The 27,572-nt window shown below is 38.2% G+C and overlaps 1 protein-coding gene across 3 annotated transcripts in view; it reads left to right on the top strand.

Moving 5' to 3' along the window:
* Positions 1-27,572, top strand: part of ANO3 (anoctamin 3) — a 448,326-nt gene that overhangs the window by 229,291 nt on the left and 191,463 nt on the right. For all 3 annotated transcript variants that reach the window (XM_027562801.1, XM_027562800.1, XM_027562802.1), the window contains 3 exons: positions 1,916-2,110; positions 3,193-3,264; positions 24,076-24,194. In XM_027562801.1, the coding sequence (XP_027418602.1) occupies positions 1,916-2,110; positions 3,193-3,264; positions 24,076-24,194 (386 nt within the window). The remainder of the gene's footprint in view (positions 1-1,915; positions 2,111-3,192; positions 3,265-24,075; positions 24,195-27,572) is intronic.

Below are 27,572 nucleotides of genomic sequence, written 5' to 3'. Positions count from 1 at the left end.
TTGCATCCCTTTCTAGTTCACATTTTATTTGCACCCTGATAATTATTTGAAACTAATTAAATACATTTTTTAATAAAACAGGAAGATAAAATCCATACTGCTAGGTTTATTTGCATTTCATCTATTCAATCATGTCTTATTTCTGTAGAACCACTTTCAAAAATTGTCATTTTTTCCCCAAGATTCTCATTTTTCTCAAAGGACAGTGCACATTGGTACCTCTGCTTGTCTTTATTTGAATTCATGCATTTGATACGTTCTTAGAAATCTGGAGTTAATTCATGAGCTGATTATAAAATAGCTTAAAAGTATTGACCAGAACAATGTTGGTGGAGTTTAGTTAACTTGTTTGTCTTATAATAAATATGATAATTACTGTCATGCTGGAGAAGACTCTTGAGAGTCCCTTGGACAGCAAGATCAAACCAGTCAATCCCAAAGGAAATCAACCCTGAATATTCATTGGAAGGATTGATGCTGAGGCTGAAGCTCCAATATTTTGGCTACCTGATGTGAAGAGCTGACTCATTGGAAAAGACCCTGATGCTGGGGGAAATTGAGGGCAAGAGGCGAAGGGGGCAACAGAGGATAAGATGGTTGAAAGGCATCACTGACTCAATGGACATGAGTTTGAGCAAACTCAGGGAGATAGTGAAGGCCGGAGAAGGATGGCATGCTGCATTTCATGGGGTCGCAAAGAGTCAGACACAACTTAGTGACTGAACAATATATCCATCTATCTGTATATGTATACACACATATACCAAGTACATATAAAATAACAAGAAAAAGCCTAACAATACACTAGAAAAACCATAAAATCGCTTAGTCATTGAAGAGTTATAATCGGCTATGAAATATATGAAAACATGTTCAATCTGTTACACAAAGAATAAAACAATTTTTTAGTTTTCTATTTGTTGGCTTTTTATTTTATTCAGAGTTAAAACAATGGATACTGTCTAGAGTTGGCCAGGAAATTTCATAAGGAAATGGATTCCATCTTGTACTATTTGTGGAAGTGTGAAAAGATAAAGCTTTCAGGGAGATCAGTTTGGCATTATTTATTCAAATCGTAAATATTCATGTTCTTCAAACCAGCAACTGTACATCTAAGTGTTTCCTCTTAGAGAAATACTCAGTATGTGCAAAAGAAGGCATATGCCAGAATACTCACAGCAGTATTCCAGGGCTGAGGAATGCCCTGGGATTAATGTGAGGAAGTGAGGAATAATGGGGACAGGGATGTGCAGGGGCATGGGGTCATTCATTGCTGGGAGCATACAGTTACAGGGACATCCAGTTATGGAGCCAGAGTCCTATCTAGGGGCATTCTTTCTTCTGGCAGATCAGTCCTCTGTGAAGGGAGGGACTGTTACATGGAGCACAGGAATATTGTCCCTCGACCCCTGCCTATTGACCGATTTTTGTGCTAACTACATGTGCTACCTCTTTCCGCCTCTTGCTCACCCATTAGTGTGTTATGCATGTGTTGAAAGGAGGATAAGGTATAAAAAGAAGGGTTCCAGTTAATAAGAGTAATTTGAATGTCAGTTCATTAGGTTTTATTTATTTCACTACTTTAAAACTGAAACAGATTTATCCAAAGACAATCCAAATTGTTGTCCTTATAACTCCCCAAATGAACTTAAACCTCAGTTTCTTTTTTGCAGGCCCTTTAACAAATAGTGAAGGCTCAAAACTGGAAGAGGAGCTGTTTATTTCTCATAATTGTTTGATAAAAATCTCAAAACACTTCCCTTGAAAATATAGAAACAGAATTTACTTAGTTCTAATCCCTAGGTGGTACTTTTCAATAGTATTTTCCTGAAATAGCCATCATGAGAATTAAAATTATTTGTTGATTTCTTCTGATAATTTCTTATTGTTAAAACATGCCATTTTGAATTTGCAGGTATGAATATAAGCAAGAGTGAGATAGCAAAAGAAACTTCATTAAAACCATCTCGGAGATCCTTGCCTTGCCTGGCCCAGAGCTATGCTTACTCAAAGAGCCTGAGCCAGTCTACCTCACTCTTCCAGTCAATTGAGAGTGAATCTCAGGATCCCACTTCTGTAACCTCAATCTCCGCTGACAAAGCAGAGCAAGGTGAGCTCTACTTTCTTGCTTAACTTATAAAGAGTAGTGTTCCAACCCTCTGTCTCTCTCTCCCTCCCTCTTGCCCTCTCTTCCTTTCTTCCACTTAGTGTTTATGGAGTCTTCAGAAAGGAGACTGGCATAGGAAGGAGAACAGTTGCCCCTGCCAGTCAGACAAAAGGCCATTCCTTGGCTAGATGATGTTCATCCCTTTATGTCCCTAAAAGTAGCCAATACCATGCAGATATGGACCTACTTTCTGTTGGGAGGAGAAAGACCAGCCACCCAAATCACTGGCTTATTAGCATTCCTAGTGAGAATTTATTACCAGTAATTAAATATGCCAGCAATAATAAACTTGGTTTCCTTAAAACAAAAGACCCAAAAACTTTAAATAATACTTACTGTAAAGCAATAAAGATTTGGTTGCATGAAGATGTGATTGGACAAGTGTTGGCAACCAAAACTACACACAGCTGCCCATTTGAGATGCCGTTATACCTTTGCTAAGTCACTTCAGTCGTGTCCGACTCTGTGTGACCCCATAGACGGCAGCCCACCAGGCTCCCCCGTCCCTGGGATCCTCCAGGCAAGAACCCTGGAGTGGGTTGCCATTTCCTTCTCCATATTTCCTTCCTTCCTTATACCTTTGGATAACTCCTTTTCAAAAGAGTTAGGAGTCAAAATACAACCAGGCCCTTTGTCATTCAGTGGATGGGTGTTTTTTTTTTTTCCCCATCCATCTCTAAAAGCTTTTATGTTATGAAAACTCATTTCCTTATGATTCCTGAAGCTTGCTTCCTCCTCTAGATAAATTGAAAATTCTGATTTTCTCTTTTCAATAGTATTGGGAAAGTACTGCCTATTTTAAATAGTCAGCTTACATCCATGGCCAGTAAGAAAAGTGGCTAATTGTTCAAGAGAATCAAAGTGCTAAAATGTAAGATGGGTGTCTTTCTCATTTCAACTCATTAACTGAAAAACATTTCTTCATGTTTGGCAGTCATTTGGATATTAGTCACCACGGTTATTTTTCTAATCATTGTTATGTGTTTAGTCCCCCAAACTACAAAGTCTTTTTGCTGTTGTTCTAGTTAACACTGAGGAAGAGAGAAAAGATTCTGTGCTCAAATGTTCTTTCACCGACCTCAGTGATTTTTGCTTGGGTGAGTTGATTTTTGATATTTTCTTCCTACTTTCTCCCATTCCAAAAGCAAACTGTCTTCAAATTTAAAACATTATTTTTTAAGAAAAAATTTCATGTTTAGTCTTTAACATTTGATGGATGAGAATAAAAGATTAAAGTATTGTTAAGGTATGTCATGTACAGTTGGTAAATCAAACACAGAAAGTTTTAAATGAACAACAATCCTATAACAGAAAAAAGAAAAAATTCTGCTGTTAGTCTTTTGGAAATTTCCTTCATTTCTCTATGAATAAAAAATTTTATACTATGTATAGATTTATCAAATTTCAGTATTATCTGTTGATTTCTTGTGCTAGATGAGGGCTTATTAGTCCATTTGTATAGCCTTTCATTCTTTTCAGTTACATTGCCATTTAAAATTTTTAATCACTTCAGATTAAATTTATAACTTTAAATAGTATATTTTTTAATAAAAAAATGCAGTATCACTTCTTTTTATACAATTCCAAGTTATGCCCTCTATGCTACTCTTGAATCCTCTTAGAGTCAAGGTCAAATAAACTCTCCTTTCCCACCCTCTATCACATACTTAAAGTCATGTCATATTGCATTTATTTTGTTGCTTATATAATGTCACAAACTTTTGTTAGTTTTATTTTCCGAGATCATCTAAATTTTTTCTCAGGAAAAGAAAAATATTCCTTTTTCTAAATACTTCCATTATACTTCAGCTTCTTGTTTTTATATCCTTTATCTCATTCTTCCTTAAGAAATTCTTAAGTGGTGTCCATTGACTCTCATTGAATTACTGCATTAATTCCATTTTCTAATTTCCCCCCATATTCTTCTTTCCTAGTTTTCATTCTCATTTTTTTTCAGAATATATCCTTAAACAACTACCTGTGAATATCGATGTGAGATGCAATCTTTTTAAGTTATTCTATATCTGAGATGACTTCTGTTGGTTCTTACATTTGATTGATATTTCTTTGTTTATAAAATTCTGCATTAAAAATAATTTCCTATGAAATTCGGTGATTAATTCAATGTCATCTAACATCTGTTATTACTGTTAGAAATTCCTTTGTAGTTGATTTTTCTTCTCTGTGTACATTTCTATTATATTTACTTTTTTTGTTGTGTTATAAAATTATACAACATTATATTTATATATTTGTGTATGTGTTTTAGTTCATCCCACTCTAGAGATCATTTGTCCTTTATATATTTGTCTTATGCCTCCTTTCCACTTCTGTGATACTTTATCTACAATTTATGCACTTTGGTTTTCCTTCTTTTTCTCTTTTGGGAAGTGTAGTTAAAAGCCTGACATTTTCTCTCATCTCATAGTTTTGATTTCTGCCTCGGTTCAGGAAGATTCCTGGACTTTTTCCTCAAAATCTCTTTTCACTTCTGTTGGGGAGGGAGCAGGGCGGGGGATGCAACAGTATATGTATACTTACTTTTTTTTGTTTTCAGAATATAACTTTTTCAGAGTATCCTATTATATTTCATAAATACTGCTACTGCTGCTAAGTCTCTTCAGTCGTGTCCGACTCTGTGCGACCCCATAGACAGCAGCCCACCAGGCTCTGCTGTCCCTGGGATTCTCCAGACAAGAACACTGGAGTGGGTTGCCATTTCCTTTTCCATTGCATGCAAGTGAAAAGTGAAAGTGAAGTCACTCAGTCGCGTCCGACTTGTAGCGACCCCATGGACTGCAGCCCACCAGGGTCCTCCATCCATGGGATTTTCTAGGCAAGAGTACTGGAGTGGCTTGCCATTGCCTTCTCCGTTCATAAATACAGCATCTCTCTAACAACACTTGGCTATTGTCCTAAGTTTTCCTTTGCGTTGTAAATTTTAGTCTGTTTTCCCAGGGATCATTTTTAGCTGTAGAATTTTCTCAAATTTCTAGTGATTTTTTGGTCCTCTGTTTACATTTAGGAAAGACTGACTCAAAGCTGGATACAAGGACAAGTCTTAGAAACAGAAAGCATCTATGCTACAGAGTGGTTAAGGAACTGTTACTTAGATGAGCCACCCATGTCAGGCTGAGGACTGCACTCTAAAGTGCCAATGCCCACATTACTCTCTTATGCTGTGAATTTCTGTAGAGAAATGGTTTCTGTTTGCCTGTTCTATTGTTCTGTTTTCTATTGCCTGTTTCAGTTCTCATCATGTTTTCACCCTCAATTTTCGTTCTTTCCTTCTGTTTATCTGCCATCTTTGAGTCCAGACATCTCCAGGATTTGTCTAAGGAGAGTCACTCTCTCTTCTTACCTCTGAACATATTCTAGGCTAAGCTGCTCCATTAGTTAACACTTCCATCAGAATTTTGCCTTCTAGAACACTCTGGTAAATTTTTACTTTTTAATAGTTATCTGAAGTCTCCGCAGGAAGGGGCAACAAACATGCCTGAAAACTCATTCAGCCACCTTGAACTCTGCTTCTTCACACTATCAACAAGTTAATGATAAATGACTCTTTGATGAGATATTTTACCATATAGGACAGAGGGGGAAATCTGTGGAATACTTACTGTAGAGACTCAGTGTCCAATTTTACATCTAAAAATTTATCCCAAGAAAAATAATATTAGAAATTAAAAACATTTTTTCTTACAGCCTTTATTTATAGTCATTATCAAATTTAAGAACAGAAGCAAATTATACTACCTCACACCAGTCAGAATGGCCATCATGCAAAGCTCTACAAATATTGGAGACGGTATGGAAAAAAGGGAAGCCTCCTACACTGTTGGCAGGAATGTAAATTGGTACAGTCACTATGGAAAACAGTATGGAGGTTCCTCAGAAAACTAAAAATAGAATTACCATCTGATGCAGCAATCCCACTCCTGGGCATGTATCAGGACAAAGAGAAAGTGTTAGTCTCTCAGTCATGTCTGACTCTGTGATCCCATGGACTGTAACCCACCAGGCTCCTCTGTGCATGGAATTCTCCAGGCAAGAATACTGGAGTGGGTAGCCATTAACAATAATTCAAAAAGATACATGCCTCTCTGTGTTCATAGCAGCACTATTCACAATAGCCAAGACATGGAGACAACCTAAATGTCCACTGACAGATGAACAGATAGAAAAGATATGGTATAGAAGAGTCTTTTGGACTCTGTGGGAGAGGGAGAGGGTGGGATGATTTGGGAGAATGGCATTGAAATACGTATAATATCATATATGGAACGAGTCGCCAGTCCAGGTTCGATGCACGATACTGGATGCTTGGGGCTGGTGCACTGGGACGACCCAGAGGGATGATATGGGGAGGAAGGAGGGAGGAGGGTTCAGGATGGGGAACACATGTATACCTGTGGCGGATTCATTTCGATATTTGGCAAAACCAATACAATATTGTAAAGTTTAAAAATTAAATTAAAAAAAAAAAGATATGGTACATAGATACAATGAAACACAACTCAGCCATAAAAAAGAACAAATTAGTGTCATTTGCAGATGATATCTAATAACATAGATGCTGTTAGAATTATGATATTAAGTGAAGTCAAGTCAGAAAGAGAAGATGTACCATATGGTATCACTTATCTGTGGAATCTAACATAAGGCCCAGATGAACCTATCTGTGAAACAGAAATAGACTCACAGACCTAGAGAACAGACTTGTGTTTACCAAAGGGGAGGCGAATGGGTAGGAACGGGCTGGGAGTTTGTGGTTAGTAGATGTGAACTATGACATACAGGATAGATGAGCAACAAGGTCCCACTGTATAGCACAGGGAACCATATTCAAGACCTCGGGATAAACCATAATGGGAAAGCATATAAAAAGAATGTGTGTGTATAACTGAGTCCTTCGCTGTAAAGCAGAAATTAATACAACATTTTAAATCAACTATACTTCAGTAAAAAAGCCCCCAAAACTTAAAAATTTATTTAAAAAATTAAGCAATAAAACAAAAAAATTCATAAAAATGGAAGCAAATTGAATATTTTAGTAATGGGAGAGTAGATAAATTGTGAAATATATACATGTTAGAATATCACAGGCTCATTAATACACTATATTATGGAATGTTTAGAAATACGTTGCTCAGAAGGGAAAACAGCTTAATGTAAATGCTACTGCTGCTGCTAAGTCACTTCAGTCGTGTCCGACTCTGTGCGATCCCATAGACGGCAGCCCGCCAGGCTCCTCTGTGCCTGGGATTTTCCAGGCAAGAACACTGGAGTGGGCTGCCATTTCCTTCTCCAATGCATGAAAGTGAAAAGTGAAAGTGAAGTCGCTCAGTTGTGTCCAACTCTTCGCAACCCCATGGACTGCAGCCTACCAGGCTCCTCCGTCCATGGGATTTTCCAGGCAAGAGTACTGGAGTGGGGTGCCATTTCCTTCTTCAAATGTAAATGCAGAATGCCTCTTATTTTAGTTAAAAATATATTGGAAAAAAACTAGAAAGAAATATACCATTATGCCAGCTGATAATGAATATCATCTCCACATGTGGTTATTTGGGGTTGTTATATATCTTCTTGCTGTCCATATTTTCTTTTTTCTCTAAGGAAGATATATACAAATATTATATAGTAAGAATATGTAAAGAAAAATACTGACATCAAAACTTTTTATAAGTTGAGAAAAAAGCTCATATTTCAGTCAAAATAGCACACAATTCTATGCATAGTTTTCAAAACTGATATTTGGAACTGGTTGATAACATTTGGAATAATGGTGGTACTGAAAGATTCTATCCTGATCCTCCATTAGTAGACAGTATAATTTTTATTTATTTTTTTTTATAACAGAGACAATTATACTCAATATACTGTTTTGCCTTTTGCAGTTACAATGCAAGTTTGCTTCATTTGAATGAGATTTATATTCGGATTCATACTCGTTGGACTTGCCTACGAGCAATGCCTTAAAACAAGGGCCTTTCCTTCATAAATTGAATAGAAATAAAATGAAGTCAGAGTTTTATCAAAGAGTGATACCCAAACACGTGTGTCTGCCCCAACAAGTATTTTATAACCTCAGACTGAATTTATTTGTAATCCGTGGAACCCGAGCCATGAATTTTCAGTAGTGTACACACTGGTGGCCTGGCTGCATTGCCTACATCAGGCATTCTCAAGTCACCGAGAGCTTTCAAAACTTCCGGGACCCACCTCCAGAGAGTCAGTTTTAATTGATCTAAGGATAGAAATCAGGATCCATACGTTTAACTGTTCCCCAGATAAATATTAAGTATAGCCAGAATTAAGCATGTCTAGCCTACAACATGTATATTGATCTCTCTCTGAAGACTTCGCTGAGACACTTTTTCATAATTTGTTTAAAGGATGAGCTGTGTTATTTATAATAGCACTCTGAATGTGAATTAGTCGTGTTTTTTTAAATAATACCTCTTTGTGTGTGTGTGGCTTAGACACAAGGTTGGCTTATTAAGTTTCCTAATTAAAGGAAGACAGCCACCAGCAGGTTCATTTCACATACAATATCGAGAAGAGCATTTCATCAGAACAGATATGCTCAGAGTGCAAAGGTCTTTCCCATAAAAAGTAATTAGTCCTGAAAGAGGTTACTTGTGTTAGTTGTTTTCTGATAAGAAAACAAAAACAGAACAAAAATCTTGTTCAAAATATCCATGCAGGTGTGACAGTTTGCATAGAACCCTTCATTAATAATTCTCCCAAGGTACTACTAGGAGCCTAACAATGACTCCAGTCATGTAAACCTTTCTATTCAATTCCAGGAATCTTATTTTTGACAGTTTGCCAATCCAAATATTAACATTTCCTCTACTGCATAATTAGATGCCCAGACTCCTTTTTTCCCCCTCTCACCATTCAAGTATCTCAGTCATTTGACACATTTGACTTGTGTTTATATCTCTCCAGGAATTTGTAACTCATACCCATTATTTTTGCATCTACCAGCATCAGCCTATCATTCATTCAGTTTAGAAAAACATCAGAGCTTCTGAAGGGGTTAAGACATCACACCGGAGGTACATGTTCACCTCTATAATGAAGCCAGGAATGAAGCTCCAGCTGACTGTAGTATCACCAGGCATTCCAGGGGCCTAGCTAGACATAAAACTTGGCTGTGAAATGCTCTTTCAAAGTTGGCTGAATATCTGTAGCTGGTATGTCTTTATCATGTTTGAGAGGAGGTCAAGTAAAACAATGTCAAATAAAGAAAAACTGTAACATCATGAATCATGAGTATTTAATAATACATGCTGTCTTTTAAATTCAGTGAAGTTATATTCTCTAATGTTGCATCTAGAGTGCAGATTACTAGCTTCTAATGTTGAGCTGGTTAATGCATTGGAGTTTCCAAGTACTAATAGGCTCTAGTACAATTTTTGGAACCCTACTGATGTTTCTAATTAATGGATTTTCATTTTTTTAGAGTAAACTACTTTAAACTGCCCCATAAAAATGTTGAGGCTATGGCAGAGTGACGTGGATGTGGTCAGTGTTTCACTGAAGACATATTTATCCCTGTTCAAAAAAGCTATTCAGTTCAGTTCAGTTCAGTCACTCAGTCGTGTTTGACTCCTTGTGACCCCATGGGCTGCGGCATGCCAGGCCTCCTTCTCTATCACCAACTCCAGGAATTTACTCAAACTCATGTCCACTGAGTCGGTGACGCCATCCAATCATCTCATCCTCTGTCATCCCCTTCTCTTTCTGCCTTCAATCTTTCCCAGCATCAGGGTATTTTCCAGTGAGTCAATTCTTTACATCAGGTGGCCAAAGTGTTGGAGTTTCAGCTTCAGTATCAGTCCTTCCAATGAGTATTCAGGACTAATTTTATTAGGATGGACTGGTTTGATCTCCTTGCAGTCCAAGGGACTCTCAAGAGTCTTCTCCAAAACCAAAGTTCAAAAGCGTCAATTCTTTGGAGCTCAGCTTTCTATACAGTCCAACTCTCACATCCATACATGACTACTGGAAAAACCAAAGCTTTGACTAGACAGACCTTTGTTGGCAAAGTACTGCTTCTGCTTTTTAATATGCTGTCTAGGTTGGTCATAGCTTTTCTTCCAAGGAGCAAGCATCTTAATTTCATGGCTGCAGTCACCATCTACAGTGCTTTTGGAGTCCCCCCACCAAAAAGTCTGTCACTGTTTCCATTATTTCCCCATCTATTTTCCATAGAGTAATGGGATCAGATGCCATGATCTTAGTTTTCTGAATGTCAAGTTTTAAGTCAACTTTTTCACTCTCCTCTTTCACTTTCAGTGGCTGACTTTATTTTTCTGGGCTCCAAAATCACTGCAGATGGTGATTGCAGCTGTGAATTTTAAAGACACTTACTCCTTGGAAGGAAAGTTATGACCAACCTAGACAGCATATTGAAAAGCAGAGACATTACTTTGCCAACAAAGGTCCGTCTAGACAAGGCTATGATTTTTCCAGTGGTCATGTATAGATGTGAGAGTTGGACTATAAAGAAGGCTGAGCACTGAAGAATTGATGCTTTTGAATTGTGGTGTTGGAGAAGACTCTTGAGAGTCCCTTGGACTGCAAGGAGATCCAACCAGTCCATTCTGAAGGAGATCAGTCCTGGGTGTTCATTGGAAGGACTGATGTTGAAGCTGAAACTCCAGTGCTTTGGCTACCTGATGTGAAGAGCTGACTCATTTGAAAAGACCCTGATGCTGGGAAAGATTGAGGGCAGGAGGAGAAGGGGACGACTGAGGATGAGATGGTTGGATGGCATCACCAACTTGATGTACATGGGTTTGGGTGGACTCCGGGAATTGGTGATGGACAGGGAGGCCTGGCGTGCTACGATTCATGGGGTCACAAAGAGTCGGACATGACTGAGCGACTGAACTGAACTGAACCATCTCTTTATGTTATCACCAAAACGTGACCCTGATGGCATACTGGAATAACAATAATTTACTGAACTCACATGCACACCTCCCTGCCTATGTTATCTTATTTTTCTTATCAGTCCTTTGGGTTGGTGTTATTATCATCTTATTTTTACAGATGAGGAACCTGATTCACCAAGAGGCAAGTTAACTTACAAAAATCATCTAACTAGCCAATGGAGAAGGCAATGGCAGCCCACTCCAGTACTCTTGCCTGGAAAATCCCATGGATGGAGGAGCCTGGTAGGCTGCAGTCCATGGGGTTGCTAAGAGTGGGACATGACTGAGCGACTTCACTTTCACTTTTTGCTTTCATGCATTGGAGAAGGAAATGGCAACCCACTCCAGTGTTCTTGCCTGGAGAATCCCAGGGACGGGGGAGCCTGGTGGGCTCTATGGGATCACACAGAGTCGGACACGACTGAAGTGACTTAGCAGCAGTAGCCAAAGAGAACAGAGGTTTCAACCCAGGAAACCTTCATCTCTTATCTCCTCTCTTAATCAGCACAATAGCAACACAGGCATTTAAGATGACAAGTGGTTAGTGAAACCCAGGGAACACCAGCTCTGCAAGATATTAATAAGTATCAGGCTGGGAGCAGCAAAAGATGGAGGAGTAACATTGCACGGTAAAATATATTTGGGAGATGATTGATTAAAGGAAACTAATCAGGTTGGGAGGTTGGGATTTTGTTGCTGTGTTTTCTTCATTTATTCTTCTAATTGTTGTCTCTGGACTTTTAATTCTTCTTTTCATAGAGCAGCCAGGGCACCATTTCATTGCATAAACCATTCTCCCCCAGCCACATAGCTACATAGACACACACACACACACACACACACACAATTGTTCTGGGAAGTACTGATCCATGTAACAGTGAACGTGAAATCATAGTGTGCTGGCAATCTTGCTCATCAATCCTGGAAGTCCTGCTACTATTGCTCACCCTTCTTTTCTTGTTAGTGTACGAGAGAATGGCAAAGACAGAGCAATCCAATTAACAAGTAACTAAGGCCTAATTCTACCCTTGCCCACGCTGCAGTAAAATCAGGTAACTCTGAAGTGAAACAAGCAGGGCTAATTAAGACCAATATACTTTGGGTCCAACCCACCAAAATATTCATCTTCCTAATCTTGTGCAATCAGCATTTTGCCAGTGTTATGAAATGACTCCCTCAGGAAGGGGTTTGTGTTAGATAATCAAGGCATTGGCTTTCTACAAGTTTCATAGTTCAGCTTAATGGCTTGTTTGTTGATCTTATTTCTCCAAACAGTTATGTTCAAATGTAATGATGTATGTATGTAATGATTTTGCTGTCTTTCTGCAATATTAATCTCCACTAATTTTCATCATTTTTTCCAACAGTTTCATGTTAAAATGGTATAAAAATAACTTCCACTGATGTTACCAATTTACTTACGATTACAGAAAAAAAAATGGAGTTACAGGGAAAGACATTGTTCTCTAGTTTTGAAAGCCTCACAGTCACTGCAGATCTTTTCAGCTTTTTATTAAGCACATTACATAAGTCATCTTGTCTCACTTTTCAAGTTGTATTCAGAATGTAACACTGCTCACCATTTGCTGCTACAAGTGCTCTACAACGTAATCCACTCTGCCACCATTTCTTGGGAGATAGTGTAATAACCTCCTAATTGGTCTCTCTGCTCCACCTCATGCTTCCTTATAATCTATTTTCTACACAGCAATTATAGGAAGCTTTAATAAAAGAAATTAAATCTCATTGTTTTTCTCCTCATATTCCTCCAGCTTTCTCATTACACTTAAAATGTAAACCTCCTACTTGGCTTTCAGAGGCTGTATGAGGTATCTGGGCATGGCCATTTCCTATTGCCTCTTCCCCCTTGTTTTTCAGTTGCTCAGTCATGTCTGGCTCTTTTGTGACCCCATGGAGTAGCCACCAGGCTCCTCTGTCCATGGGATTTCCCAAGCAAAAATACTGCAGTGAGTTGCCATTTCTTTTTCCAGGGGATCTTCTGGACCCAGGGATTGAACCCATGTCTCCTATATCTCTTGCATGGTAACAGGCAGATTCTTTACCACTGAGCCACCTGGGAAGCCAATGCTGTAGACAGTTCAAACTTCTGTTCCCTATTGTTCTGATCCCAGGGCCTTCCATCGAAAGAAACCAGATTCACACAAACTTCACTTTATGTGCTCTAATCTTGATTTATTCTTCTTTTTAATACATAGAAAGTATTACCTGAAATCGGAGAAGGCAATGGCACCCCACTCCAGTACTCTTGCCTGGAAAATCCCATGGACGGAGGAGCCTGGTGGGCTGCAGTCCATGGGGTCGCTAAGAGTTGGACACAACTGAGCGACTTCACTTTCACTTTTCATTTTCATGCATTGGAGAAGGAAATGGCAACCCACTCCAGTGTTCTTGCCTGGAGAATCCCAGGGACGGGGGAGCCTGGTGGGCTGCCGTCCATGAGGTCACACAGAGTCGGACACGACTGAAGCGACTTAGCAGCAGCATTACCTGAAATTCTGTGGGTTTTTTTTTCTTTCTCTTTCTGTTTCCAGAACATAGAGGCTTTGTTAACTTTCTTGATTCCTGTAGCCCAGAATCAAGAACGTTATTTGGCACATAGTAGGGGCTCCAATAATATATTTAGAATCCAAAAAAACGGATAAACGACACAGAGGCTATTGACATGCATATCTTTGGAGAGTTTGCTGTAGGATTCGCCCATTACTTTTCTCACCGTTATGTGATCCCTCAGTGTGATTTTCCTCATTTGTTAGAAATCATTACTGTGTTAGTTTTCTCACTGACGACCTAATCTGATTATGTTCCTCTTTTTCATTTGGGTTGACAAACCTTCTGGGAGAGCATTTAAAGAACTGATAGTCATCATTCTCCTTAAGTAGGAAGAGTATGACTTTCTAACATTACCCTTCTGTGAAGTCCTCCCTAACATTCAGAAGTTGAGATGAGGCCTTCTTTCTATTCTTATAGCACTTTGAATATGGCTTTATGTATACTTGGGCTTCCCTGGTGGCTCAGAAGGTAAAGAATCTGCCTGCAATATGGAAGACCTGGGTTCAGTCCCTGCACTGGGAAGAGCCCCTAGAGAAGGGAACGGCTACCCACTCCAGTATTCTGGCCTGGAGAAGTCCATGGACAGAGGAGCCTGGCAGGCTACAGTCCACGGGGTCACAAAGAGCTGGACACAACTAAGCGACTTTCAGTTTTGGATTCCCCGGTGGCTCAAACGGTAGAGTCTGCCTACAATGCGGGAGACCTTGGTTTGATCCCTGGGTCGAGAAGATCCCCTGGAAAAGGAAATGGCAACCTGCTCCAGTATTCTTGCCTGGAAAATCCCAGGAATGGAGGAGCCTGGCAGGCTACAGTCCATGGTGTTGCAAAGAGTTGGACACGACCAAGCGACTTCACTTTCTTTCTACTTTCCATGCATACTCATTTTGCTAGATAACAATTGCTATTTATATCTGTCCCATTCGTGTTGCCCAGCATGCACCGTGTTTTCAGTGACAGATAGGTAGATAAATGATGATTGATTGGGTGAATATATGGAAAGATAGATGTGGGTAGAATAAACGCCAACACATTGACACAATGGAAAGTAGTTTATCCACAGAATTTCCTCAGTTGGGGGGTTGACTCAGTATAGCTCCAGCAGTACCTGTGCTGTGACTGGTTAGTGTCAGGACTTTAGAACATTGATACTGTTAGGGAGAAGCAGACAACAAAAGAACAGCAAAGAACCAGTAAATCTGGGTCTTCTACGTGTGTATGTATGTCCCTTCACTGTTCCCCTGAAACTATCACAGCATTGTAAAATGGCTATGTGTATTGTTTTAGTAACTCAGTCATGTCTGATTCTTTGCGACACTATGGACTGTAGCCTGCAAGGCTCATCTGTCCATGGAATTTTCCAAACAAGTATACTGGAGTGGATTGCCATGCCCTTCTCTAGGGGAACTTCCCAACCCAGGGATAGAACCAGGGTCTCCTGCATTGCAGGCAGATTCTTTACCATCTGAGCCACATGGGAAGTTAATCAGCTATACCCCAATACAAAATAAAAAATTGTAAAAAGACTGGGTCTGGATCTTTACCAGCACCAAACCTCTACATTTTTACTCCAGTTTGTGTTTTTTATGTCAAATTTTGTATCTTTTCATTTTATGTATTTCTAAACTGATTTTTGTCATTTTAGTTGATTTTACTACTTTTGTCTTTTAACTTCCTTACTAGATTTATAAGTGATTAATTCACTACCTTTTCTCTGTATTTGTTTTTGCCAATGAGATTCTTACTTACCTGTTGTCTCCAAGGGAAGAAATCTCACTTAGCACCTAGTTTCAGGTTGACTGGAGACCATGGCCTCAGACAGCTCTGTTAAAGTATGCAAATAAGTACAGTTTCTGTGGGGCTGCAATCCCAAACCCTACAGTCTTCAGACAGGAAATCTGAGGGTGGCCTTGGGAGACTGTTAACAAAAATCAGAGCTCCAGATCAGTGTGTAAGCTATTATCAAGGTGAAGTGAGGCAAAGGGGTTGCATAGGATGCTATCTCTCTACTAGGTTGGAAGTACCTCCATAGACTCTAGATGTGTGGGAAAACTTAAGCCTATCCCTCAGGCTGAAGCTCCAACATAAATAAATAGGCTTTTCACAGGAAGGTGGGGATGTGTTTCATTCTGTGATCTGTGCATTGCTCTGAGGGTAGTAGCCTGCCAAGAATTGTCTCTGATTGTCACAGTCTGGTGGAGACCAGAAACCAGCCTCTTTGGCTGCCAGGGTTACCTTATCACTAAATACCACCAATGTTCCTGTTGGCTTTCCTGAGTCAGCTGTAAGCTGGGCAGTATTACAGGAAAATGCCTTAACTGTGTTTGCCTGTAGGTCTCAGTGATGCCATGAGAGAGTTCCTTGAAGAGCTTTGAAACATGTTCACATTTAAGTTGCTATCCTGGGATGTTATATTTGAGCCTCTTGATAACCACAAAGCAAAAATGCATAACACTAAAGACCATCATTGAACTACAAGGGGAGAATGCTCTTGTTTCCTGCTCCCAGACAGCAGGCGAGGGAGTGTCACACTGCATGAGCTTTTTACTTTCAGCAAGGCAGTGAGACAGTGCAGAGGCTGCTTTCCCCACCTGTCCTAGCAGGGCAGCAAGAGGGTTTAGCTTGCCTGCTTGTGCTAGCTTCTCTGGTAGCTCAGATGGTAAAGAATCTGCCTGCAGTGCAGGAGACACAAGAGACATGAGTTCGATCTCTGGGTTGGGAAGCCACTCCAGTATTCTTGCCTGGAGAATTCCATAGACAGTCCATGGGGTCACAGAGTCAGACAGAACTGAGTGACTGACACTTGCGCTTGTGCTATCAGGATGGGTAGAGAGTGCAAAAATGGTGTCCACTAACACCTCTGTCTCTGGAGAGAGTTTCAACTGTCTCCTGCCCTTTCTGCAGATGCTTTAAAATTAGCAAGTGAATCTCCTTCACATATAGTCTAGGCACTTTTTAAACTGCTGCTGGCATGAATGAGACCACATGCAAGCCCTTTAAAAGGTGAATCTCAGTTCCATATGTCCCTTGGGTCCTTTGAATGTCTTCCCATTTATTTCCTTGCCAGGTATTTTGGGGCCTTGTCTTCTGGTGCAGATCCAAGGCTGGGGTGCCTCATGTAAGGCACAAATCCCTTGCTCCTCTGAGAAAAATACTGAACTGAGGAGATCCCTCCCTGTTGTGTCATTACACTGAGAGTGGGGTTTTGGAAGGACTGTCAAATATGGTCTCTCCTACCTTTCTTGATGTGGTCCTTTTATCTTTTGTCATGGAGGAGCAGTTCATCTGGTTTACAGCTCTTTCTCAGAAGAAACTGATGCATATGTAACTACCCCAGAAAGAGGTGGGTCCAGCATCTTCCTATGCCACCATCCTGAACCTAATAACTGTTGTTTTAATCTTCAGCCTCAGCTACTCTGGCAGTCCTAAAACATGCTGACATTAGTAATGAATGGGAAGGTTACATAGTTGAAAGTAAGTGATCACTAATATGATCACTCACACATACTGAAAATTGTTCAAAAGTTTCACCATCCGTTTCCAGATGCTTAGGCAGTTATAATACAATGTAACAACATAATGAAATAAAATAGTATTATAATAAAGAAAAATGGCTGAGATGGAATAACTTGGTTATTAAAATTACACTTCCAGAGATGGCTCTAAAGTTTATGTTGCAATCTTAGTAGCCTCCTATATTGATCAGTCTCTTTTGTTTTGAGCTGGTGCTGGTTTACTAGCAACATTTAGAAGACTTACTGGATTCCCACTTGACTCAACAAAAGTTTTTATCATAAATCATATTATTGGTGATTGGAAAAGAGATATTTAGATTAAATTTTAAATTGTACATTGGCATACTTAAGGTAATTACATTGTTTCTTCCCCACTTAGGCTTTAAAAGGGAAGATAAGGTTTTTTTGTTTGTTCCAAATTACATAATTTGTTTTGCTGATTCTAAATATTTGAGTTGTGAATTTAAGAAAAACCAAAGGAAAGAAATATATAATTCTTCAATATTTATGTGTACAAGTCACATTTTGTTAATGTCCTTCAGTCGCTCAGTCATGTACATTTCTTTGCAACCCCATGGACTGCAGCATGCCAGGCTTCCCTGTCCTTCACTATCTCCCAGAGTTTGCTCAAACTCATGTCCATTGAGTGGATGATGCCTTCCAACCATCTCAACCTCTGTCGCCCCCTTCTCTTCCTGCTCTTAATCTTTACGAGCATCAGGGTCTTTTCCAGTGATTTAGCAATTCACATCAGGTAGCCAAAGGATGGAGTTTCAGCTTCAGCATCAGTCCTTACAATGAATATTCAGGATTCATTTCCTTTAGGATTGACTGGTTTGATCTCCTTGCAGTCCAAGAGACTCTCAAGAGTCTTTTCCAGCACCACAGTTTGAAAGCATCAATTCTTCGGCACTCTGCCCTTTTTATGGTCCAACTCTCACATCCATACATGACTACTGGAAAAACCATAGCTTTGACTAGATGGACCTTTGTTGGCAAAGTGATGTCTCTGCTTTTTAGTACACTGTCTAGTTTTGTCATAGATTTTCTTCCAAGGAGCAAGCATCTTTTCATTTTATAGTGGCAGTTACCATCTGCATTGATTTTGGAGCCTAAGAAAATAAAGTCTGTCACTGTTTCCATTGTTTCCCCATCTATTTGCCATGAAATGATAGGACTGGATGCCACGATCTTAGTTTTTTAATGTTGAGTTTTAAGCCAGCTTTTTCACTCTCCTCTTTTACCTTCATCAAGAGGCTCTTTTGTACCTCTTCACTTTAGACTATTCTGTTTAATCCTTGGAATGAAAAGATTTTATTACCCCAAATTTTCATATTAAGGAACTGACTCACTGCCACTCAGCTAATAAATGGCATAACCAGAATTTAAACTTGGCTTTTATGGAGCTAATATTAGTTATCCTTCCATTACATCAAGCTCTCTGCATTAACATACTAATTGATTTTCTTAAGCTTGGAGAATCTTGATTTTTGTTTGTTTGTGTTTTATATAATGGATTTATTGAGTTACAATTCACCTTGACCATACAATTCACCTACTTTAAGTAGTGGGTGAAAACTCAGTGGTTTTTAGCATATTCTCAAAGATATGTACCCATCACCACAGTCAATTTTAGATCATTCCTGTCACCTCAAAAAGAAATTCCATACCTATCAGCAGTCAGGTTTTACTGTAATTCAGTAATTCAGCCCTTTTTATTGCTGAACAAAATTCTATGATATTGATTAAACCATATTTTATTTATCCATTCATGAGATTATGGACATTTGTATTGTTTTGACTTTTTCGCTATTATGAACAGTGCTTCTAGGAACATTCATGTACAATTTTTTTTGGTGAAATTATGCTTTCATTTCTCTTGAGTATTATACCTAGAAGTAGAATGCAAGATCATGTGGTGACTCTGTTAAAAATTTTTAAGACCTGCCAGACTGTTTTCCACAACAGCTTCACCATTTTTCATTCTCATCAGCAGTATATAAAGATTCAGTTTCTCAACATTCTCATCAACACTCTTTTTTATTATATACATCCTAGTGAATATGAAGTGGTCTCATTGTGGGTTAGATTTACATTTCCCTGAGCACTAATTATGTTGAACACCTTTCATGTTATTTTTTTCCTTTGAACCTCTTGTATGTTTTTTCAAAGAAATGTCTGTTCAGATTTTTTGCCCATTTTCAAACTGGGTTGTTTGTCTATTATTCAGTTCTAAGAGTTGTACATACATATATACAAGTCCCTTATTCGATATATAAATTGCAAACATTTTCTCATATTCTGAAGGTTGTCTCTCTTTTTTGATGGTATTCTTTAAAGTACATTTTTTTAATTTTGATAAAATCCAACTGTCTACTTTTTAAGAGTGTATGTCTTTCTACCGGTCAGCTACTGGAAAGCAACAGTAGTTTCATTTGTCATAATCAAAATTACCCGTTTTCTACTATACCAGACAGATGTTAAATGTTTTTGTTTTTTGAAAGTCTGTTTTTCTTAGTTATCAAATTTACTGGATTTTAAGACACTAGCAATTGTGAAAAGCATCATCAAATTAATAATCAATTTTAGGAAATATGGACTGTTGCTCTTGTTCAGTTGCTCAGTTATGTCTGACTCTGTGACCCATAGACTGCAGCATGCCATGGTTCCCGGTCCTTCACTGTCTTCTGGAGTTTTCTCAAACTCATGTCCATTGAGCCGATGATGCCATCCAACTATCTCATCCTCTGTTTTCCCCTTCTCTTCCAGAACTCAATTTTTCCCAGCATCAGGGTCTTTTCCAGTGACTTGGCTCTTTGCATCAGGTGGCCAGAGTATTGGAGCTTCAGCTTCGTCATCAGTCCTCCCAATGAATATTCAGAGTGGATTTTCTTTAGGCTTGACTAGTGTGATCTCCTTGCTGTCCAAGGGACTCTCAAGGGTCTTCTTCAGCACCACAATTCAAAAGCATCAATTCCTTGGTGCTCAGTCTTCTTTATGGTCCAACATGGACTGTTGACCCCATCCTGATTTCAGAAATGCTAAAATGTGGGGGAAAAGCATCTTAAGACAATGAAATATATATGGTATTGTAATTTGGTGCTGTTGAAATTATTCAGTTTGTTTGAAATTTAAATGATCTTTACCACGTGGGGCATATTTCACACAAACACAAGGATCTGTGTCCTCGATAAGAACCAAAACACATTAGTAGGTTTTGTTTATATTTCAGATAATTCTTCTAATGGAAGAGGGATTCACTTTATTAATCATATGCAATGTGGTCCTCTTCATTGTCACAGATGTTTATTGGCGTTAATACCAACGGCAGTTTTTTTTTTTTTTAATTCTGCTATTTATGATACGCATAAACTTCTGGCAAGAATAGTAGAAAAAGGTCTAGGGTGAGGGGAAAACTACCATTGTTCTGTCAAAATAAGAAAATGTTTCACATTCTTAACATATTGTAGTTGTCACTTTTTGTCCTTAAGTTTGCATAGTATCACAGAAGTTTCATCATAAGGGAAAGTATATTTGAAATGAAATATATCAAAATTAAGAAAAACAAATTTTAACTTAATATTATATTTTAAACATTTCTATAAGTTTTCAGTCTGTAAAATTAGCCATTTAACAGTTGGAAAATATTGCCACATATAAGTGTACCATCTACTCATCAATTTATTCAACAGATACTAAGTGCTTCAGATCAGATCAGTCGCTCAGTCGTGTCTGACTCTTTGCAACCCCATGAATCGCAGCACGCCAGGCCTCCCTGTCCAACACCAACTCCCAGAGTTCACTCAGACTCACGTCCATCGAGTCAGTGATGCCATCCAGCCATCTCATCCTCTGTCGTCCCCTTCTCCTCTTGCCCCCAATCCCTCCCAGCATCAGAGTCTTTTCCAATGAGTCAACTCTTCGCATGAGGTGGCCAAAGTACTGGAGTTTCAGCTTTAGCATCATTCCTTCCAAAGAAATCCCAGGGCTGATCTCCTTCAGAATGGACTGGTTGGATCTCCTTGCAGTCCAAGGGACTCTCAAGAGTCTTCTCCAACACCACAGTTCAAAAGCATCAATTCTTCAGCGCTCAGCCTTCTTCACAGTCCAACTCTCACATCCATACATGACCACAGGAAAAACTATAGCCTTGACTAGACGAACCTTTGTTGGCAAAGTAATGTCTCTGCTTTTCAATATGCTGTCTAGGTTGGTCATAACTTTCCTTCCAAGGAGTAAGCATCTTTTAATTTCATACAAGATGCTAAACAGTAAGCTAAATAATGTGTATGAAGCAGTGAACAAAACAATCAGCTCACCAATAGCACTTAAAGTGGGAAGAGACAGATGATCATCTATCAGTACTCTCTCTCTACATATATACTTTTTTCTTTGTCCTTTATATAAGCACCAACACAAATATATGCATGTAGAGAAGGCAATGGCAACCCACTCCAGTGTTCTTGCCTGGAGAATCCCAGGGATGGGGGAGCCTGGTGGGCTGCCATCTATGGGGTGCAGAGTTGGACACGACTGAAGTGACTTAGCAGCAGCAGAGCATGTACATATTCATTATATATATATATATATATATATATATATACACACACACATATGTGCATATGCAGATGATATATATATATATATATATACATATATATAGGATAAACATATACCACGTTTATAAAATTATGCTTTGTGCTAAATCAACACAATTTGCTTAAGGAGCAGACATGGTGATAAGAGAAAATGAGGAGTCAGAATTCTGGCCTGTGTTGATGGAAGAATTGAGTTGCTGTTTATTAAGGTGGCAATGGTTTCTATACTTTAGTGCCCATAGGCTTGTTGAACATGCTTGTGAAAATAGATTTTCTTTCTTTCAGATTATGACTTTAGGAATACCCTCCAGTCTTTCTGTTAAAACATATTGACACGTTTTGTTCCTAAAGTTTACTTATTATGTTGGTACTTGAGATCGAACCCATGTCTCCTGCATCTCCTGCACTGGCAGATAAATTCTTTACCACTGCATCACCTGAGAAGCCCTTACCTAAGTCTTGGGAAACATTATAGCATGTTCACAAACATCAGCTTTGGCATCAATCGGGATGTGTTTGATGTACCCCTTTGGAGAAGGAAACGGCAACCCACTCCAATATTCATGCCTGGAAAATCCCATGGACCGAGGAGCCTGGTGGGCTACAATCCATGGGGTTGCAAAGAGTCGGACGTGACTGAGCAACTTCTGTGTGTGTGTGTGTGTGTGTGTGTGTGTGTTAATGGTTCAGCAACTTTGCCATGCTACTTAATTTGCATATGCCTTAGTTTATTTATCATTGTGTAGATAAAAACCATACACACTACTAGAGTTGTTATAAGGATTAAAGGAAATTATATGTGTAAAGTTTCTGGCTCTTAGTATACGCTCAGCAAATATTAGCCATCCATGAGTGATAGCTATTATTAATAGGTACACAGGTATAGGTCAAATGCCTGCTGCTGCTGCTGCTGCTAAGTCGCTTCAGTCGTGTCCAACTCTGTGCGACCCCATAGACGGCAGCCCACCAGGCTCTGCCGTCCCTGGAATTCTCCAGGCAAGAACACTGGAGTGGGTTGCCATTGCCTTCTCCATTGTGTGAAAGTGAAAAGTGAAAGTGAAGTAGCTCAGTCGTGTCCGACTCGTATCGACCCCATGGACTGCAGCCTACCAGGATCCTCCATCTATGGGATTTTCTAGGCAAGAGTACTGGAGTGGCTTGCCATTGCCTTCTCCGGGTCAAATGCCTAGAGCATGTTAATGTAATTGGTAGTTAAGTATATCCTAAGGTGTATAATGATCTGTTCATTCTTAGTTTATACTGTGACTAATAACTTGATACTGCTAGCTATGCCTCACATGCCATATGTTATAGTAGATTTTAAGCATTACTAATAAAAGAAACTAATGCATTAGTATAAATAAAATTTTTTGTTACAATACTGAGTCACATGACTGAAGTCTTGAAAGAACTATGTATAGTTTTCTGTGTTAAAATTTGTTGATAGGTTAGGGACAGATTGAATAAAATAATTACAATAATTTCAGTGGATTTATTTGAAAAGACTAAATATTTAGGAATCTGTTTTTTAATTTGGAGAGCTCTTTGTATCACCTAGAACACAAAGTCTGTGGAATTGTCACCAGTTCTTGGTGATGCTTGCAACCATCATGGGTATTTTCTATTTTATACTCATTTACATTGATTCTAGCTTGCTCATTATTCATATAATATGCACATATAGTTTCTTATATGTGTTACCCTTTTTGATTTTTCCAGTGGTAATTACCATATTTCAATGTTTTGCTCCTTTTTTGCTGTTGTGGTTTCATTTCAATCTCCTAATACTTTTTAATCTTTCTTGTAAAATTTGTTAGCATTTCTTATATGATTTCTTAGACTTCTTATTCTTTTAAGTCAAGTTCATATTTATAAAACAGCAATTTAAAAAAATGACCAAAAATCTGTAGTCTTTTTAATTAAGCAAATAAACATGTAAAATTTGCCTTAAAAAGCAAAATTGTACTGAATTCTTACAAATATCTCTATTTTCAAGTTCAAAAGAGATAACAGCCAGTTGCATTTGCATGACTTTAACTTTGTTTTCAAAATGTTTAAGTACACTAAATGACAGAGATGCATTTTATTTTTTCTGAAAGTTACTGGCAAGATTCTGTATTATTACCTTTTTTTGCTTATTTATTGGATATATGGGTCATATGAAAATGATATTTGGTTAAACCTTGAGAAAACATGGAAAAAAAGAGGTTATTATATTTAAGGAGAAAGAAAAGAAAGAAGGATAAAAATGGATGTAATTTTCTCTTTTTCTTTTCTAGACCTAGGAAAAGATAAGGATTACACGGATGAATCAGAGCATGCTAATTATGATCGATCTCGCCTCATTAAAGACTTTGTTCCTAAAAATAATTCTGAACCGAAGCCCAGATTACCTAAGGTAATGCAAACTAAACGATCTATAAGTCACTGGGGACTCTAACATCTAAATCCATACAGTTCTTTTGAATTTCAGTTGATATTTCCTGGAGAGAATAAGGCTGCACAGGACTAAAACTGAAAAGTTATGTGTAGACATCATATCCATTTATATTGTCAAACAGAATTTTATAAACATTCTGAAGCATAAAATTATTCAGTAATTTTTTAAAGGTTTATTCCATCTTCTTGTTTTTTGAAGGACACCATGGTTTAATGAGAACATGAATTTTATTATCAAGTGGGCCAATATTTGAATTGCAGTTCCAATACTTATAGTTGTGGTAACTTGAGCAAGTCAATCAAACTCACTTAGCCTTGTTTTCATCATTTGTAAAATTATAATCATGTTGTCAGCTTGACAAATTTTTTGTTTTTCTTCAAGTTTTGTTGAGATATAATTGACACAGTGCTTTATAAGTTTAAGGTATACAGTATAATTATTTGACTTACATACATCATGAAATGATTACCAGAATAAGTTGAGTGAACATTCATCGTCTCATATAGATGCAAAATCAAAGAAACAGAAATACATACATATATATATATATATATATATAGTTCTTATAATAAGAACTCTTAGAATTTACTCTTAACAACTTCCATAAACAGCATACAGCAATGTTCATTATATTTACTATGTGTATCATCCATGGGGTCGCAAAGAGTCGGATACGATTGAGTGACTTTCACTTTCATTTTTCACCATATAAAGATATAATGTAGTTATTGACTCCATTGCCCACACTGTGTATTTCATACCCACGACTCAGTTATTTTGCAACTGGAAGTCTGTAGCTTTTCATCTCCCTTACTTCTTTCCTCCCCTCCTCACCCTCCCCTCTGGCCATCACCTGTTCACTTGTCTGTCCTCTCTGTCTATAATTCTGTTTTATATTTATCCTCTTATTCCCTTTTTTAGATTCGACATGTAAGTGAAATCATACAGTGTTTTTCTTTCTTTCTCTGCCTGACTTACTTCAGTAAGCATAATGCCCTCTGGGTCTCTAGGTCCTTCCGTGTTGTCACAAATGGCAAGATTTTATTGTTTTTATGGCTGAGTAATATTCCATATGGGCTTCCCTGGTGGCTCAGAAGTAAAGAATCTGCCTGCCAATGCAAGAGATGTGGGTTCAGGCCCTCAGCTGGGAAGATCCCCTGGAGAACCTTTTTAGTTTGTTGATAGTTTCTTTCACTGTGCAAAGGATTTTTAATGTAATGTAGTCCCATTTGTTTATTTTTTGCTTTTGTTTCTCTTGTCTAAGGAGACATATGTAGAAAATATCATTGAGATTAATGTCAAAGAGCATGCTGCCCATATTATCTCCTAGAAGTTTCATGGTTTTGGGTTTGCATTTACATCTTTAATCCATTTCTAATTTACTTTTGTGAATGGTGTGAGAAAGTAGTCCAGTTTGACCTTTTTGTATATAGCTGTTTGGTTTTACCGACATCCTTCACTGCAGAGACTGTCTTTTCCCGTTGTCTGTTGTTGCCTCCTCTGTCACAGATTCATTGTTCTGTTCCACTGATGCATGCGTTTGTTTTTGTGCCAGTAACATGTGGTTTTGGTTACTTTAACTTGTAGTATAGTTTGAGATCATAAAGCACGATTCCTCTAGGTTTGTTCTTCTTTCTCAAGATTGTTTCTGGGTATGTGGGGGTCTTTTGTATTTCCATACAAATTTTAGAATTATTTGTTCTGCTACTGCTGCTAAGTCACTTCAGTCATGTCCAACTCTGTGTGACCCCATAGACGGCAGCCCACCAGGCTCCCCCGTCCCTGGGATTCTCCAGGCAAGAACACTGGAGTAGGTTGCCATTTCCTTCTCTGATGCATGAAAGTGAAAAGTGAAAGTGAAGTCGCTCAGTCATATCTGATTCTTCATGACCCCATGGACTGCAGCCTACCAGGCTCCTCCATCCATGGGATTCTCCAGGCAAGAGTACTGGAGTGGGTTGCCATTGCCTTCTCCGTTATTTGTTCTAGTTGTCTGAAAAATGCCATTGGTATTTTGATAGTGATTGTGTTGAATCTGTGGAAGGCCTTGGGTAGTATGATCATTTTACCATTATTAATTCTTTCAGTCCATAAGTATGGTACTAATGTATCTTTCCATCTGTTTATCTGGTCTTTAGTTGCTTTCATCAGTGTCAGTTTTGCAAGTATGTCTTTTACCTCCTTAGATAGTCTTATTCCTAGATGTTTAATTTTTTTTGATGCAACTGAAAATTTGATTTTTTTTTTAAATTTCTGTTTCTGGTAGTTTGTTTGTTGTTAGTATATAGAAATACAACATATTTCTGTACATTAATTTGTAGCCTACAGCTTTACAAAATTTCATATCATCTGCAAATAGTGACAGTTTTATTTCTTCCTTTCCATTTTGGATTCTTTGTGCCTATTTTTATTCTCTGATTGTTGTGGCTAGAACTTCCAATACCGTGTTAAATAAAAGTGCTGAGAATTATCAGCCTTCTCTTGTCCCTGAACAAAAGCTTTCAGCTTTCCACTGTTGAGTATGATGTTAACTGTGGGTTTGTCGTATATGTTGAAATATGTTCCCTGTATACTTGTTTCGATGGGAGTTTTTATCATAAATGGATGTTGAATTTTGTCAAATAACTTTTTCTGCATTTATGGAGCTGATTATATAATCCTTATTTTTCAGTTTGTTAATGTGGTGTATCACACTGATTTGCAGATTTTGAAACATTATGAAAGGTTTCCATAACAACTTGGATGTTGAGAATATTGTGTTGAAACTATAATTCATCAACAAATCACTGGGTTGGGGTTCAGTTTTAAAAATCTCTGGTTCCAGAAATCCCACCATCCCTCAAAATTATTTTGTGGGTTCTTCAAAGTATGTGAATAAAGTCATCCAGCACCAAATACCATCATCCCCTTTTGATGCTTTCCAAGACAAATATTGACTCAGTCCAACTTCACTTCATTTTTTCTTAAATTGCTTATTGATTAAAGTGGGAATACCTTAGTAAAAGAAATTTGGATGTTAATATAAGGAATGACTTAACTTTTAGTTGTCACTGCATGGACAATAACTGATAATCATTTCCTTGAAAATATCTTTTTCTGTGATATTTGATTTGGTGTGGCCTGGATTAATTTTACAAATCCCTTCATTTGTCACCATCAGTGTGTTAGTGACAAAATATGGCACAATTTAAATCTTACTGTTATATTGATTCTGAGCTGTAATAAGTAGACACAGAAATAAATATTTGTGCCTGGTTTATTCATTCATCTTTGGTTTGGTTTTGTTAAGTAAGGATACTATTTTGTGCTGATATTTCTTGTCTTCACTAATCGGTA

The sequence above is a fragment of the Bos indicus x Bos taurus genome, chromosome 15 (genome assembly GCF_003369695.1).
Source record: "Bos indicus x Bos taurus breed Angus x Brahman F1 hybrid chromosome 15, Bos_hybrid_MaternalHap_v2.0, whole genome shotgun sequence".
Taxonomy (NCBI): Eukaryota; Metazoa; Chordata; class Mammalia; order Artiodactyla; family Bovidae; genus Bos; species Bos indicus x Bos taurus.
This window is presented reverse-complemented; position numbering and strand designations above follow the sequence as displayed.